At 42.4% G+C, this 18,126-nt stretch overlaps 1 protein-coding gene and 1 non-coding gene across 2 annotated transcripts in view; one reads left to right on the forward strand and one right to left on the reverse strand.

The window, feature by feature from the left end:
• Positions 1–18,126, forward strand: part of ADCY8 (adenylate cyclase 8) — a 126,902-nt gene that overhangs the window by 51,159 nt on the left and 57,617 nt on the right. Inside the window, exon 7 of the mRNA XM_049632907.1 lies at positions 6,993–7,093. Within this exon, the coding sequence (XP_049488864.1) occupies positions 6,993–7,093 (101 nt within the window). The remainder of the gene's footprint in view (positions 1–6,992; positions 7,094–18,126) is intronic.
• Positions 10,405–10,510, reverse strand: LOC125925034 (U6 spliceosomal RNA). Its single transcript, XR_007458684.1, has one exon. It is a non-coding gene; the product is annotated as a U6 spliceosomal RNA (small nuclear RNA).

The raw sequence follows: 18,126 nt of genomic DNA on the forward strand, positions 1-18,126 counted from the left end.
CGAACCGAATTTTGCCCTGCGTACTTTCAATACGTTCATTTAATGCTACTTTTTTTTGCTGTCCTCGGCTACATGAAAGCAAGCATTTGTCACACAAGAGAAACTTTAGATAAGCCTTTGGCTGAGCACCATTGGTTCTTATCTATGTTCAGAAGTTCTCCCCGTTTTATCTTTTATGAAGAGATCAAAGTTAAGTGGGGGCTTGCAAGAGTTGCAGAAAAACGCATCACAAACCTGGACATTTCTTTTTCCTCCTTCCCACCCACTCCTGTTGAAGTTACAATGACTGGAATGGCGTCATTAAGGAGGAATTGTGGCAGAGGCTAGGCGAATGAAGGAATTTTCTAATAGATTAGGAGGTTGGACTCTGGAATTAGGTAGTGACAAAACGCATTTTTTTTGGAGACACTCAGAATTTGTCGGACCACTCCGTTTCTTACTTTTTAAATATGATTTATGGTCACGTTGGCTAACATACAGTGTATACAGTGTGCTCTTGCTTTGGGGGACAGACTCCCATGATTCATCGCTTACGTACGACACCCAGTGCTCCTTCCGACAAGTGCTCTCCTAAATGCCCTGGAGATGCAGAGAGGTAGGACTATGGAGCGTGAACCAAATGGTCTCAGGTGTTCTCTCTTATTTTTCTGAATCGGATATGTCCCGATCATTTCAATGACCTTATTTTTGAAGTCATTTTTTAAAAATAACTATTCTGTTACAGTATCAGGTTACTCTTGGCTTTTTACTGCTCTTGTGAGGCCCAGAATGGTAAGAATATTTAGGCCACCTCCTTCAGGCGGGAAGAACAGGTTTCAAAGATTTCAAGGAGGCTGAGGAAGAAAATCCATCCCTCATTCAAACAGTAGCTTTGTGAGACTCCCTTTATATTCATGATATTGTCCTGTAAAATTACTGCTATTTCTAACACCCTCCAGGCGGTCAAATGATATCGAGGGTCATTTCACTTGTATCTTTTCATCAGACCAATTAGGTAGCTTTCGGCCCACAAAGCCAATATTTTCAGAGTCAGACGTACCAATTCCATCTATGGAAGTGCAGTGTAGAATGGTAGAATTAGGATGATTTCAGCCCAAAGGACATTGGTCAAGTTCTTAGAGCAATCTTAATTCTCTTCATATGTAGACATCACCAGCACCTCTAAACAGGGGCTTCTAGGCAGGGAACACAGGAGTAGTTACCACTCCCTGGAGCTTATCATGGCTTGGGGAACTGGGCCAGTCAGGAAAAAACCAGTTTCTCCTCCCAAGGATGGGACGTTTGAGAGAGGGTGGGCTAGAAGATTTGGGCTGGAAGCTTTGTAAAGTCCTGCTTGGGATTCTCACATGTCAGTCAACCTCCCTACCAAGGAAGACCAGAACATAGTAGCCTAATCCATGAAGGATATTGGGTCACTAAGGGTCTTCTGTCATGCCTGGGGTAGTGTCCTCCCAGGCCTCATTCTAAGCTGTCCATTTAGATATGTGTTAGCCTGATTCCTTGTGAGTTTATTAAAGATGAAGAAATCTATCTTTGTTCAAAGGTCAGGTTACTTGGGAAGAAGTCTGATAGTGAGACGTTCTTCGGACGCACTTGTCACTCATAGAATTGCTTTCAGTGATGATTTGGTTAGACACTACACACCAAGATAGAGAAGGCTGTCTATTTCAAAATATGAACTTAGTGAAAATTAGACCCTCCCTCTTTTATTGCAATTATGTCTTTTACCCACAGGATCAATTAAGGGTGCTCTGGCCATCGTCACACTACATAATACATGAGGTTAACAATAGAAGTTAAATTCCTCCATTCACTCGTGCGAAACGAGCAGATTGCCCCGGTTGAGATTCTTCTTTACTTTAGCAAACATGCTAGAAAATGATCTTGTTTCCAATTAGATTTATCCAATGATGGAATTAGGCTCTCAAGTGAGGGGTTGATTTCCCCCATCACTGGAAATCTTCAGGCAGGAGTCAATGGCTCATTTCTGAGAGGTTTCACTGAGTGAAACTGACATTAGTAAGCATTGGACCAAAGTGACAAATACAGTCCACTCCTCCTGAAAAATTGCATAATCTCACATACACAACTGGATAAAAAGACAGTGTGGTTGTAGTTCGGACAATTAACTAGGTCATGGCTTCAGTTAGAAGTATTTTTTGCATCTTATAAGGATGCAAGTATTTAGTCAGTACCCTTTAGCTCACTCAGAGCCCAAGTAGAAAATCTAAGAGAAAAGGATTGCTTCTGTCCCACACATACCGAAAGGTTTTCCAGGCCTATATCGGGCACAAAAACAACATGGGAAGCCCTGTGCCTCCCCTCTGAAAGGTAGCTTCCCTGGTCGCACCTTTCTGGATGAAGAATCTAGAATGGGTTTTTCCTTGTGTGATCAAACTTGGTTTCCGGGCTCCCTTGTGATAGATCGAGGAACCCTTAGATCCTCATGGCTCTGATTTCATTCCTGAAGATGCCTTTCAAGAGAGTGCAGGGCCCACATCCCCAACGTGAACAAAGTGGAACGCACGTCCTTCCTGCCCCACCTCCCCGGAAGAGGTGCCAAGTCTCAACTTGATCAAACAAGTAGGAAACTTCTATTTTTCAAACAACGTTTTCATTACTTGTATGGTTCCTCTCATGGTTACACTTAAAGTCCACCGTGTCTTTCAGTTTCTTCTATTTGTTCACCCACACAGGCCTTAAGAAAAGGGCCCTTAACTTTGTATTGCTTTGGGCTGAGGACTCATTCATCAGTCATGGAAATTCAGCAGTGCCCATGTATTAAACTCATTCATAGGGTGTCTCGAAGGTCTATCTTTTTTTTTTTTTTAAGTTTGTTTCATTATTTTGAGAGAGAGAGAGAGAGAGTGTATGCAAGAGGAGCAGAGAGCGAGGAAGAGAGAGAATCCCAAGCAGGCTCCATGCTGTCATCATGGAATCCAGTGCGGGGATGGATCTCATGACCATGAACGAATTTTGACCTAAGCGGAAATTGAGTCAGTTGGCCGAAAGTGACCAAGCCACCCAGGTGCCCCTCTAAGGTTCATCCTTAGCCCAGATCATGCTTTACCCTCATTCTAACCATGGCTTACATAGACTCAAATTTTCAAGACATTCCCTTTCTTTGTATCATGAACCACATTCCTGAAATAGAGCAAGACACGCTATCGTGTACCCTACGACGATGGCCCTGCCTTCGAAACATCAAGGTAGCAGCAGATCGTGCAGCCAATGAGACATGGCACTCCGGGGTCAAACTCTGGATTCTCTACCGAAAATCTGTAAAGTCCTGGTTGAGTTATTCCATTATTCTAATCCTCAGTTTCATTTTCTGCAAAATGGGGATATGATAAACGGTATCTTCCTCAAAGTGCTGTTGGGATAACCAAAAGAGATCATCCACATAAAGTACATAGCGTGGTGCCTACCTTGCACCAGGCATTAGTTATTATTCTTCAAATATGTTGCAAGATTTTGACCATTTCCTGAGAGTCTTACAGATTCAAAACAAAAAGTAATCCAAGTTCTAATCTAAGGCTTCAAAGAAAACATTTGTAATTTGTTCCAAGTGGCATGCACTCTTAATTGGTACCAATTCCAACAGTTGGCTCAGGTGCTGGCTTCAGGCATTTTCTGCTCTCAGACAGTGGTCTAATGGAGCGAACCTTCCTTTGAGAGCCAAGAGATGTGGCTTTTTGTCTGAACTTTGCCACCAATCCCCCCAACTGACCTTGACAAACCCTTTCTCTATATCTGATTCCCAATTTCTATATACATTCTCTTGCAGATGAATTTATATATACAATCTCTTGCAGATCAAGGGCTCAGTGAATTATAAAGGCCCAGTGGTCATTCCCAAGGACTCCTTTCCTAAAGGTCCCTGGGGAAGTGGAGAATTCCGCACACTGTTAGAAGATCTTTTGGGAGGAAGGGGAAGGAGTAAGGGCAGGATTTTTAACTAAGACAAAAAAAATGAGATTACTATTCCCTTTCTAACATAATGGACCAATCAATCAGCCACGCTTCAGGGGACCTTACTGAATACAAGATACCATTGTCTGTAGAGCAATAGAAGACAGCATTCTAGAAGGCAACCATGCAGTTGAAAAGCAGGCTTCAAAAAGGTAACATTCATAACAATCCAATAAGTATAATCAATCAAGTAAGTATTATCAAGATAAGTAAATCAAGTATAGGGAATATGTGTATGAGGCTGTCGCGAGCCCTAAGCATCTGCCGTAGGCACTTTTCTTGATGAGCAAACTGTGACACAAAGCTTAGTAAACTTGTCTGGGGTCCCGTAGCTAGTAAGTGTTGGAGCTGGGGTTCAAATACAGGTCGTCTAGCTCTAGATTGACCATTTTGCTCATGACTGAGGCTTCAAAGGATAAGTAAGGCCAAGTGAGGATGGGACAGACATGAGGTGAGCAGTCTCTGACTATGGCAGGAGAGAGGGTACTTGTAACTTAATATAGCCAGCATGTTCAGACCTTCACGAGTCAAGAGGAAGTGAAATGAATCACTCCCCAATGTCAGTACCCTATCATCCTGAACCAATTAGGAATTGTCTTGCCATAGTCCTGTTCTCCTTTGTGTTTCCAAAGTAACAATGCACTCCATTCTGAAACCCAGTATTTTACATTCGATTGACATCAGCTTCCCAAATATTGTAAGGCTCTTTCTTGTGACGGTGCTGGAACAGGAGTTCAAACATGAAAAAAAGGGAATGTATCATTAAATTCTAGCACAAATAGGATAATAGCATTGAGAACCTGTGAATTGTATTAATCCCCCATCTGACAGATAAGAAAAGTGAGATTCAGAGAAACTGGCGTCGCTCGTGGTGGGGGCACTGACTGAGTGAAAGATCTGGAGGCAGAGTGAGTCTCCCAGCCTGCCATCTGAAGAAAACGAAAAGCCTAAAGCCATGCGCACTTTAGACTGGACAAATGAGGACTATGGGGCATTTTTAAAGCCATCGGCAAGAAGCATTCAGGAGACGAAAGGAACTCAAGCTTGGGGTCTACAGGAAATACCTTTTCACAGTAAAAATAGACCCAAAGTGGGAAGGAACCCTTGGCAAAGGAGTGAGTCCTCAGGCACTGGGAGTGTCCGAGTGGAGGGTATTTAGAGCCCTAGGGTGGCCTGCCCCAGCTCAGAGGATAGAAACCCACTTGCTCCAACAAAGCAGAGAAGATCATCTGATGGTCACCAGGAGGCATTGGAGTAGACACCAGGGATGCCACGGGAAGGCTTCCTGAAGGCCACGATCCATGGTAACGCCAAGGTGCTGTGCTAAGGGCGGTGATGATGGGGAGGCAAAACGAGAGGAGAGGGACTAAGTACGCTAAACATTACTCGTGCTGTTTTCAAAATCTCATTATCAAATCTATATGACCAAGCTGGTGTGAAATCCATCCATCAGCTGACAAAGAAGAGTCAGATCTTGTGCAATTAGCTGTTAGAAGAAATTCAGACACCTATCTGTCCTTGAATTAACTGTTCTGTGGATAACTTACTGATTTCCCAGCTGGTGTGTGTGGGCATGCCTCTCTGTGCCTGTGCCCCGGTCCTAGGTAATGCTTTTTGCAGCCCCTGGTGATACGGATTGTCTGTAGTTTTATCAGGAGTGAAGATGGCATGTCGTGATCCTTTGGGGGAATATTCCAGGTTCCTGTCCAGATACCAAGCAGGTTGTCAGCATGCAGACAGAGGCCTCAGGACTAGGGAGCAGAAAAAGCATTGTCTTGAAGCCGCAGAGAATGTGCGGTCTCTGAGCAATGTTGTGCTCCCCCCCTGGAGAGCTCCAGCTACGGGACACTGACTTTCCCACGTCCTGGCCGTAACACTGAGCACTCAGGTCAGCCTAAACCCCGGGCCACACCAGGATGTAGGCGAAGAATAAAACTCAGGTAACTGTCGATTGTCACCAGCAGTCCGACCAGTTGGACTGATACTGTTTCTTCAACCTGGCCCAGATCTTCTCTTGGTGCTGGGGACGCGGAGCCTGAGGTGTTGCAACGGTTCTATTCATTTGTTTCCTCTACGGAGTCACTGTGAAATTCGAATCCAGGATGACAAAGTTCCAAAGCCAGGCTTAGCTGTCTGTTCGCGCCCTCTCTGGCTGTTAGGGAAAATGAGGGGCTTGCTTGAGGCTAATTTTGAGGTCGTCTTCAGTTTTGAAAATCCTTTCCTCCTCCTGAAGGAATTGGATGCTTCTTCATTTAGTGACTCCCAGACGGTTCCGGAAACTAGGCAGGACTAAGGCAAGTTCACATTCAGTGTTGACCTTCCAGAAGCTTTTAAGGCTGGACAATGAAATTACTGGGCACTCCGGATCATCAAAATAAAGTTGGCACCATTCACCGGGGCCTCCTCCCTCAGACAACAGAAGGGCATTGAGCATACTGGTCAATCCGTTGGGTTTCCCTGTGTGGAATGAGAGGGCTTGCCCTTGCTGGAACTCTCTTAGGCTGCTCTCCCCTCTAAGATTCTGTGACCTTATTTTTTAATAGTTTCCATGAAAAAGGAGGCAGGAAGACTCAGGCAAAACCATTCCCTGTGTTCCAAACCTAACAAGAAATAGAGCGAGACCCTTCAATGACTCAAGTTTACTCATGAAGCGAGTCCACGTGAATTTGATTTGCGACGTTTATGGATGTGTGCGCTTCTGTTTTGTTAAAGGGATGTTAGTTCGGAGGAAGGAGAGCAGGAGAAATGCGCAGGGTCCCTTCCCGTTCCTTTTTGCTGCAAAGGGAATTGCATTCACTTCTGGGCTCTCGCTGGGAGGTTGGAGGGAGGGATGGACGTAAGACTCTGTGAAGGGTTAATTAAGATATGGACTCCTCTTTTTAAAAAAAAAAAAATGTTTAAATGCCTTGTTTCTTCTTACTGTTTTCCCGCCACTCCAAACACTGGTAAAACTTAACTCTTCCAGAAGTCCAGCTTTGCTATAAAGTAATTTATTCTCCTTTTTTTTTTTTTAATTACAGTATTCTCAAATGAGGGATGAAGTATTCAAGTCAAACTTGGTCTGTGCATTTATCGTTCTCCTATTTATCACGGCAATACAAAGTTTGCTTCCTTCTTCAAGGTAAATACGAAAGGACTAAGTTATCAGGTGAAATGTCTTTGTGCGTTGATGGTCCCTCACCTGGAGCCAGCCCGCTGACCTTTTCAAAGGCTCAGAATTTAAAATAACGGGATCCAGGATCCACACGGAAACGTTGGCCAGTTATCAGTGTCTGTCCGGGTTGTCTTACTCTGCATCATCTCCCTGCTGTACCAAGGCAAGAGTCTTTCCCCAGTCTCAATAAAAACCACAACCAAAATCAAAATAGGCCCCGCTCTGATTTGACATTGCACCCACGAATGCGGCAAGTAAGTATTAGAGCCTCCCTCCCCATGGTCTCGTCCCTTTGTTAATGACCTCTTTGTTGTTCATAGATAAAGCATCATCATAGCTTCCTGGGCCAGCGAAGTTGGCACTTTAATAACACTGCAGACACCTATATGTGGCCAGTCACTGTTGCAAATACCTTACATGCAGTAGCCCATAAAATCCTCATGGCCACCCTGTGAGGTAGGTACTACTGCTGTCCCCATTTTAAAGAGGAGAGAACTGAGGCCCGGAGTAATGGAATGACTTGCACAAGGTCTCACAGTTGCAAATGTGACCGCCTCGATTCAAACCCAGGAAGTCTCCTTCCGGCGTGTGGGCCCTTGACACTCCATGCAGACACAGACTCGTATCGCACAGGTCCTGGGTGCCCCAGCCAGCATTGGAACCTAGTTCCGGATTAGTCTCGTGGCCATGCTTTTTGCCCTTCCTGTACTTTGAGGAAGCCCCTACCTGCTTTCTTAGGTAAATTCCCTTCTCCCAAAACTTACCATGAATTTTCCCCTTTGATGAGATCGACAAATACTTGTTAAATGTCTAATACAGGCAAGCGATACGCTAGACCCCGAGTATGGTACAATTTTGTGGGAGGAGGTCTGCATCCTCTAAGACACATTAGTGACGACTGTCCGGTTAATGAGCACTTATTACCTGGCAAAAAAATGTTCAATCCTTTGCATGGATTGTCTCCACAAAGCCTCAAAGACAACCGGTAAGTGGGGGCACACTCTGATTCCCATTTTGTAGATGAGGCTATATCCAAGGTCACATACCTATATAATGGCTGAACTGGGAGTTGAATCCAGAGACAGAGTCTGTGCTTTTTTTTTTTATTTTTTATTTTTAAAAAAATTTTTTTAACGTTTATTTATTTTTGAGACAGAGAGAGACAGAGCATGAACAGGGGAGGGGCAGAGAGAGAGGGAGACCCAGAATCTGAAACGGGCTCCAGGCTCTGAGCTGTCAACACAGAGCCCGACGCGGGGCCTGAACTCACGGACCGAGAGATCGTGACCTGAGCTGAAGTCGGACACTTAACCGACCAAGCCACCCAGGCGCCCCAGAGTCTGTGCTTTTAACTGCTTACCTACTGTGTACCCAAATCAGTGATTCATTGTGAGCAGATGGTTTAAGGAAAAGTTGGCAGAAAAAGTAATATTTTGGGCAAAGAAGAATGAGATCGAGTGGGGGAAGATTCCCAGTCTTAAAAAAGAGCATTGGCAAAGGCACAGAGGTGCGGAAACCCTTGTGTTTGTAGAGTCGTGGGCACATGGGAGGCTAGAGTAAAGGTTTATGCAAAGGTATGGTGGGCGCCATGGCTGAAAAAGGAATGAGCTAGCTCACAGGTGCTGTGTCCACAGTGATAAAAGGTGTTCAGGCGCGATGACACTCAGAGAATGGCCATGCTTGATGTCTGTGGATGGGCAGGGATACGAGGAGGAGAAAGGTGGTGGCAGAGGGCGTGTATTTCTGAATCTGGCAACATTCCCTCGTGTCTGAACAGCTAGATAGCAGAACCAAAAACCTCATGGACTGTACTACAGCCAAAACAGGTGAGGCAGGTGCCCCATAAGTTCCCAAATGGAAGTGGGGGGCAACAATCTCCCAATAGCCCCAGGATTGGTGCGACGTCAGCGTCTGTGTGTGAGGAATCAGAAACAAGCAAGTAGGCACCTGTCATATCTGGGAACGAAAGGAGTCCCAGTAGAACCAACAAGGGGCCATTTACTGGGAAGTGTCATGGACCAGATTGAGAGAGCAGCTGAAAGCAGGAAGGGTTTGCCCAATCCGGCATCCAGGGAGTGCAAAGGGCCACAGCAAATCTGCAGAGCGTGAACTGTTACACACGAGGAACCCCCCCAAACTGATTACCCCATCTCCCTCCCAGGAGAGTGCCTTGGAAGGATCTCTGTGAGGGGAATCAAGATTACTCACAATACGTACTATAGAGGGGAGAAAAAGAAAGATAGGGTCCTTGTGAAAGTGGAAAGAGAATGTAGCCATCACTTTTTTGAATGCCACAGGAAATCAACTACAGAAACAGCTCTCCAGAGTTAAAATAATAATAATAATAATAATAATCTCTCCTAAACCACACCTATTTCGAAAAGCTCAGCAAAGTTAGTTTGACACGAAAATGAGCAACAACACATATTAGTAGCCGTTCCATACCCTGCTGTTACAAGAAAAAAGGGAAAAAAGTAGATCGATATCCTGAGAGTTGATGAAAACACTCCAAAAAGACAGGCCTGCAACATATGTCAAATCTTTAACCTACTCCTTCAAAAGGAATCGAAGCACTTAATGCGGTTCCAGACATGAAATAACAGCCTAAACCAGAATTAGAAAAACTTAGGCATTCGACAAGAGCGCCCGGGAAAGGAAGAAAAAGGACAAGACAGATTTCGGAAACAAAGACTTAACAAGAGAGAGCGTAGAGCCCATAAACAAGGCGAGGAATGCCTTAAGAGGAACAGAAGGTGCAAAGGAAGGATTTTTTTCATCAGAAAGAAGAGTAAAAGGGTTCTCAGGGCCCCTCCCCCACGCCTTCATGCCACATGGACAAGAATCCAGAACATTAATGGTGGATTATGGCTGAAAGGGCTGCAAGACACAGACTCTTTCTGAGGAGGTGTACTCGGGGAAGCCCAGTTCGAGAGGGGAGACAAAAAACAAGGACATAAGAGGAATTTGAAGCGGGCCATACATATACATACACATATACATATACATATACATATACATATACATATACATACACATATACATACACATAAACATACCGTAGACACTAAACATAGCCCACCCCTGAGAGACAGTTACCTAAATCCTCAAAGTAAAGATCATTCACCTCCATTTCTCTTACCTGACACAATATGACCAGTGTTCCACAGAAAATTACAGGACATTCCAAAAGGCAAGAAGAGACAAAGCAATCATTAGAATCAGACTCAGGCATGACAAAGATGCTGAAATTATCAGAGAACCTAACATAACTATTTTTAACGTATCAAGGGTTCTTCACAAATCTGTGTCTCATCCTCGTACGGGGCCATGCCAGTTTTCTGTGTTTCATTCCAGTTTTAGGCAACGTGCTGCCGAAGCGAGCACAGTATATTCGGTGTTCCGGCGGAAAAATTAGACACCGCGCAAGAAGAGATGGGCAGTATAGGTAGATAGAAGCTCTAAGAAAGAATCAAAAGAAATACTAGGAATGAAAACACTACAACAGAAATAATGAATGGGTTCGTCAGTAGACTCGACAAAGCCATGGAAAGAATCAGAGAGCTTGACTGTATATAGGTCAATAGAAACTCCCAAGTTGAAATACAGAGAGAAAAATAAGTGGGGGAAAAAAAAGACCAAAGCATTTAAGAACTCGCTTTAAATATAAAAACTCAAATCAGTTACAAGTAAATGGATGGAGAAAGATATACCATGCTAACACTTATCAGAAGAAAGCTGTAGTAACTATATTAAGTTCAGTCAAAGTAGACTCAGAACAAGGAGAATTACCAGAGGTGAAGGACATTACATAATGATAGATCAGTTCTCGAAGAAGACATAACCATATGGATGTCCTGTCTTGTATCTGTTTATGAAGCGAGTGTCAAAGTACGTGAAGCAAAACCTGATAGAAGCGAAAGGAGAGACAAATCTATTACAGTTGGTGACTTCAGCACTGCATCAGGGACAATTGGATGAAGCAGGTGGGACGGTGTTAAGGACATAGAGAGCCTGAACAGTTAGCCGGTGTTAGCTAATCAACTTTGATAGACTAGTCCATCCAACAAAGGAATATACAGTCTTCCAAGCTCACATGGGACATGTCCTAGAGTACATTCTGGGCCATAGGCCACACTTCACCAAATTTAAAAGAGTAGAAATTATACAAAGTATGATCTCAGACCACAGTGGAGTTAAACTAGAAATCAATAACAGAAAGATAGCTGGAAAACCGCCCAATAGTTGAAGGTTAAATAACACACTTGTAAATAGAGCATGGGCCAAAAAAGAAATCTCAAGAGAGATTTTAAAATATTTTCAACTCAATAAAAATGAAAATATAATTTAGCAAAATTGGTAAGATGCAGCCAAAGTAGTTCTTAGAAATTTATAGTAATAAATGCATGTATCACAAAAGAAAGATCTAAAATCAATCGTCTAAGTTCTCCCTTGGGAAACCAGAGAAAGAAGAATTCAAACCTAAAGTAGAAGACAAGAAATCGTATGAATTAGGGCAGAAATCAATGAAATCGAAAACAGGAAAACAACAGAAAAAACAAAACAGAAATCTGGTTTTCTGAAAATATCAACAAAATCGATAGACCCCTGGCCAAGTTAACAGAAGAGAGAAGTAGACACACACACACACACACACACACACACACACACACGTTACCAATATCATAAGAGAAAGAAAGGTTTTCACTACAGATCCCATGGACATTAAAATGATAATAAAAGAATACTACACATAACTCTGTGCCCACAAATTTGGTAACAGATGAAATATACCAACTTGTGGAATGAGACACAAACTACCCAAATCCACACAAGAAGAAAAAGTGAACTTGAATAGCACTATATCTATTAAAGAAACGGAGTCAATAATGTTAAAACTTAGTAAAAAGTACAACACCAGACCTAGATGGTTTCACTGGTGAATTCTACCAAAGATTTAAAGAAAAAAATAATACCAATTCTACACAACCTCTTCCATAAGTTAGAAGTGGAAGGAACAGTCCCTGACTCATTTTACAAGGCCAGCATTATCCTAATATCAAAATCTAGTAAAGACATTGAAATAAAGGAAAACTAAAGATGAGGATCTTTCATCAACGTGGACATAAAAATTCTCAATGAAATATTAGCAGATCAAATCCAACAATGTATAAAAACAATTACACACCATGACTAAGTAGAATTTATTCCAGATAGGCAAGGTGTGTTCAACATTTGAAAAGCAAATGATGCAATCTACTGTATCAACAAGCTAAAGAAGAAAAAAATCACATGATCCCTCATTTGACACAGAAAAAGCATTCGACAAAATCCAATGCCCATTTAAAGTAAAAACTCTCAGAAAGAACAGAAATAGAAGGGAACTTCCTTAATAAATACAGTCTATAAAGAATCCTAAGTGGTGAAAGACTGGAGGCTTACCCCCTAATATCACTAATAAGAATGTGCTATCTCACTACAACTATTTAACATCCTGTTACACATTCTTGCTAGTAAAATAAGACAATGAAAAGGAATAAAACGTATACATATGAGAAAAGAAGAAATAAAACTATGTGTATCTGCAAATCATGTGACTTTCTATGTAGAAAATCCCAAAAAATCCATCAAAAAAAAAAAAACCCTCCTAAAAGTAATGACCAAGTATAGCAAGGTCACAGCATAGGAGATCAATACACAAAAGTCAATTGCTGTGCCATATATAAGCAATTCAAAATTGGCATTCAAAGTTAAACAATATTTTTTAAAGCACCAAAAAGTCATCCCTGGGTATGGATCTAACAACCTATGTACAGTATCTGTATGCATGAAACTAAAAAAACACCAATGAAATAAATCAAAAAAGATTTAAATAAATTCTATGCTCATGGGTTGAAAGACTTGATATTATTAAGATGTCAGTTCTTCCCAAGTTGATCTATAGATTTAATACGGTATCACTCAAAATCCTAGCAAGCTGTTTTATAGATATCAACAAACTGATGCTGAAGTTTATATGAGAAGGCAAAGGATGTAGCATAATCAATAAAATACAAAAAAAAAAATCTAACAACAACAAAACTAGATTAGTCACACTACCTAATTTTAAGACAATATAAAGCTACAGTAATCAAGAAAGTGTGACATTGAAGAAAGAATAGACACATAGTTCAACAGAAGAGTGAGCCCAGAAATAGATTCACACTAATATATATAATTAACTGGTTTGTGACAAGGTGCAAAGTCAATTCAATGGAGGAAGAGTATTTTTTCAAGAAATGGCACTGGAAAAATTGGACACCCATATGAAAAAAAAAAAAGAACCACAAACCTTACATCCTTCACAAAAAATGATTCCAAATGGTTCACAGACCTAAATGCAAAGTATAAAACTACCAGAAGAAAACTTAGGAGAAATTGGTGATCTTGGGATTGGTTGGGAGTTTTTAGATATAACACCAGAATCATGGTCCATGAAAGAGAAAACTAACAAGTTGGGTTTTATTGAAATTAAAATCCTGCTGGGTGAAAAGCACTGTTCAGAGAGTGAAAACACAAGCCACAGACTAGAAGAAAGTGTATTAACTCGCATACCTGATAAAGGACTTGTATTCAAGATATACAAAGAACTCTTAAAACTCAACAATAAGAAAACAAATAACCCAGTTTTTAAAATAGGCAAAAGATCTGAATAGACACCTCACCAAAGAAGATTAACAGATGTCAAAAAAGCATATGAAAAGATGCTCAATATAATTTTCCATTAGGGAAATGCAAATTAAAACAACAATGCTATACCAACACATATCTATTACGATGACAAGGGCCAGAAAATAAGGAAGTATTAACACACACACACACACACACACACACACACACACACAATGATGGGAGAATGCCAAAGGGGCATGGGGGACAATTGGAAAAACTCCCCAGAGCCAAAGCTGAAACAACCTGAGTAAGAAAATAAATAAAATAGAATTGGGTTATAACCCAAAATACAAAATAAATATCAATGGATTGATACTGATAGAAATAAGTGATTGAGTGAATAAATTAAGAATTGAACAATCTCCCATTCAGAAAAATTCCAAATATTCTATGTAGCTACTCTGTCCTCAAGGAGGTGGAGTTTAACTCCTTACTCCTGTGGGGGAGTGTGGCTATCCTAAAAGTATCTTCCTTCCAAAGAGTACGGTATGAATGGAGGGAAAGCATGAAAAAACAGGACACATACTGTCTCAGCTGATGAAGGGTAACATCAAATCAATAGGGATAAATCACATTGGTAGGATGTGATGAGACTGGCACATAACCTTTGTGGTCTTCCTTTCAAAAACCCATAACCTAATCATGAAGAAAATCAGATGACTTCCAACTGAAAAACATTCTACAATATGCCTGGCCAGTACTCCTCATAACTCTCAAGGTCATTTAAAGCAAAGGAAGTCTAAGAAATTGTGAGTAGAGCCTACGGAGATATGACAACTTAATGAAGGTGGTTTCCTGGATTGGAGACGCAAATATGGAAAGCCCTAGAAAGAATGTCCAACCCAGTATTTATGAGCATGAGGGGCCAGACTGTACTCTTGAAATAATACTCCAGTTTTTGTTTTTAAAAAAATTTTTGGAAATATTTGTGATTCCAAGGCTGGCGCCAGAAATACACAAGGTAGACTGGAACATCTTGTCCTACTAGAAAGTAAGGAAGCCATCAAGTTTATGAGCCATACTAAAGGACTCAGAAGCCACATTGAAGAACTTTCACTGTCCTAAAAGGGAATAATTGGAGCTTTGGGGCGGATAATTGTTAAAATGTTGAATGAAAACCTGGTCAACTATTTTTAACTTTAGAAGTGTATAATGACATTTTTTAAAAGTTGCTAACCATTGGTAAATGATAGAGAACTGATTGTTTATCTTGGAAACTAGAAAAAAAAAGAAAAGCAAAGAAAAAAAATTTTTTTTGCCTTTCCTGCATGAAGTGCACCACAAAATTACCAAACAGTAGGTGAATGGAAATATCATCAAATTGTTCAGGCCAATAATTTTTAAAGAAATTATAGAATTAAAATATCACCGTTTTCCAACACCCCAATGACTTAATGGATCTAGGAACTGCACAGAAGCAGAGACAACCATGTCTCCTGATGGAAGAACACAACACATCTATAATCTTACCGAAGGGATTGAGCCTAAGTGATCAGGCCGTTGAATCCTGCTTCCGATTTGCAAGAATCATGGAGGATGAAGTCTGCTGAATGAGTATGCAAAAAATCCAGGCAGTGGGAAATGCTGTCGGTCAAAGGTAATGTATTCTTCAATAAATAAATTGTAAGGAAAATAAAGGGATAAAGAGAGAATCTGTAGAGTTTTTTTTCAAGACTTACAAGATAAAGCAAATTTAATTTAAAAGTGGCCAGGATTAAACTATAATGTCTAATGGTAGATGATAAAACTGTAAAGAAAAGGAAAAGTGATTGGTGTTGAAGGAGAGGGTGATAACTGGGCCTAGGGATGGGCTTTCAGACTGCCCTGCAGAGTTCTGTTTCATGGACTCAGTGGTCATTACAAAGGCAGACATGCTATAATAACTAATGAAGCTATACTTCAGTGTGGTTTCTGTATGCTTCAGTTTACAATTAAAAAAAAAAAAAGCTTTGAGAGAGAGAGAAGGAAAGACTATGTACCTCTGCTAAATTGAATGCCTATTATGAGCCAGACCTGTGTTAGATGCTGGGAATAGATCAGTGAACAAAAAAAGACCAAAAGACCCAAAAAATATGTTCTCCTGGATCTTCTAGTCTAGCAGTAGGAGATAAATAATGAAAATGTATGCATATGTCTAGATGTATATGCCATATATATAGCTACTTATATGCTATATATAGATAGATCCATATGTAGATATGTCTATGTCTATGCTATGCATATAGATGATGTACAGACCGTGTACATGTATTTTCTACATATATGAATGTACATTCATATCAATTCTACATCAACGAATGAATCAGGAAAGGTACCAGGGAATGCCATAAGGAGGTGGGTTTCCTGACTCCCCAAGAACCATGTAGGGCCCAGGGTCTCAGGGATGGTCTCAGGGTGGTGAGCTGTGAGTGATGGCAGGGTCTTGCCAGATTCACCCAAACTTCCCGGACTGTCCTCTTCACTGCAGTCAGGGGAGGTGTGGGAGCCGAGAAGGACCATATCTGGTTCATGCTCCCTCCTGACTCCTGGAACACTGGGTGTTGACATTCCCAACAAACATCTTTTTTTGTGCCGGACCCGGGAGGTACACAGTCCTGCTCCCTGTCATCATGAAGGGGGGGTGGAGGGAGGCAATTAGCTGAAAAGCTAGAATATGGTGCAAAGACTCTTATGGTAGGGCAAGGGTAAGGTGGAAGAGGATGTGTAGGGGTGAGGTAAAGCAAACAGATCAAGGCAGGCTTTCCAGAGGAGGTGACTGTCATCTCAGCTGCCTCCTGATGGAGCTGGCTGGGTCCCGGGAGAGGACTGAGAAGGAGGTGAAGGGTTTGCAAGCCTTGCTGAGGAATTGTAACTGGTTGGCAGAGAAGACATTATCGAAGCGTTTTAATCAAAGAAGAGCTGTGGTCGGCTTTGCGTTTAGAAGGATCACACTAACACGGAAAATGAATAGGAGGAATGGTCTGTCGGTTGGGAAGACCAGTAGGAGGTGGCTACAAAACTCTGGGTGAGAAATGGCAGTGGAGTAGAGAGGAAGAACTTGCTAGACAGGGCAGAGATGGGCTGGTGGGGGCCCGGGGGGTGGGAGACAGAGAGGAGCCCAGGATGGGGCTGAGCATCTGGGCTGGCACCAGGGCAGAAAGGGTCGTGCCAAAAGGGAACTGGTGTGGCACTTCCCGTGGCCTGGGTAGGCTCCCTTCCCAAGTGCCGCGACCAAGGAAGGTGAGCCAGCCCCTATGCCTGGCTCCTGGCTTGACGGGAAGAGACCTGGATCCGGGTGCACCTGCTGGCCGGCGGGAGTCCCTGACTCTGCGTTGCTAACTGAAACACCAGCCAGCGCCCCAAGCCCACTTGCACAGCGAAGAGAAAAAAACTGACAGCGAAGAAAAATTCCAAGTTGAGTTCTGACCAGACGGTCCACGTGTTGTGGGGATTGAGGGGTCCCTTTGCCCCAGGCAGGGCACAAGCTTTCATTAATGTGCTCGTTTCCTCTCCAACTCATTTTGTTTCTGCTTGATTCTTCATGACTCAACAGATGGTAGGTGCCTTTCACTTTGCATTTCTTCCATTATGGACTTTTTAGCAGAGGAGACCATCCTTGCTCATGTGACCGAAGCTAATTCCCAGCCCCCAAAGCAAAATTGCACGGACCCTGGCAAAGACAGTGCTTGCTCGGCACTTTGCTGTAATTTCCACATGCACGCAGATGTTCCTCTCCCAGTGGGCAAACTGAGGAAAGAACAGAAAATATCGTTTGTGATTATAGAACAGTGTATCTCAGTCTACATGCATGGTGATGAGGAGGTGGAGGACAGACAGGAAGCGGGCGAGGTGGGGGGAAGAGGGAAGGAAGGAAGGAGAAAGAGAAAATATGCAAGCAAGAGAGGAAGGTTAGAAAAGAAAAAGGAAGGGAGGGAGGGAGGGAAGGAAAGGAAGGGAGGAAGGAAAGAAGGAAAGGAAGGAAGGAAGGAAGGAAGGAAGGAAGGAAGGAAGGAAGGAAGGAAAGGGAGGGAGGGAAGGGAGGGAGGAAGGAAGGAAAGGGAGGGAGGGAAGGAAAGAAGGAAGGGAGGGAGGGAGGAGGAAAGAAGGAAGGAAAGGAAGGAAAGAAGGGAAGGAAGGAAGGAGAGGGAAGGAAGGAAGGAAGGAAGGAAAGGGAGGAAGGAAGGAGAGGGAGGGAAGGAAGGAAGGAAGGAAGGAAAGGGAGGGAGGGAAGGAAAGGAGGGAGGGAGGAGGAAAGAAGGAAAAAGGAAGAAAGAAAGAAAGAAAGAAAGAAAGAAAGAAAGAAAGAAAGAAAG

The sequence above is a fragment of the Panthera uncia genome, chromosome F2 (assembly GCF_023721935.1).
Source record: "Panthera uncia isolate 11264 chromosome F2, Puncia_PCG_1.0, whole genome shotgun sequence".
In the NCBI taxonomy this organism is placed as follows: Eukaryota; Metazoa; Chordata; class Mammalia; order Carnivora; family Felidae; genus Panthera; species Panthera uncia.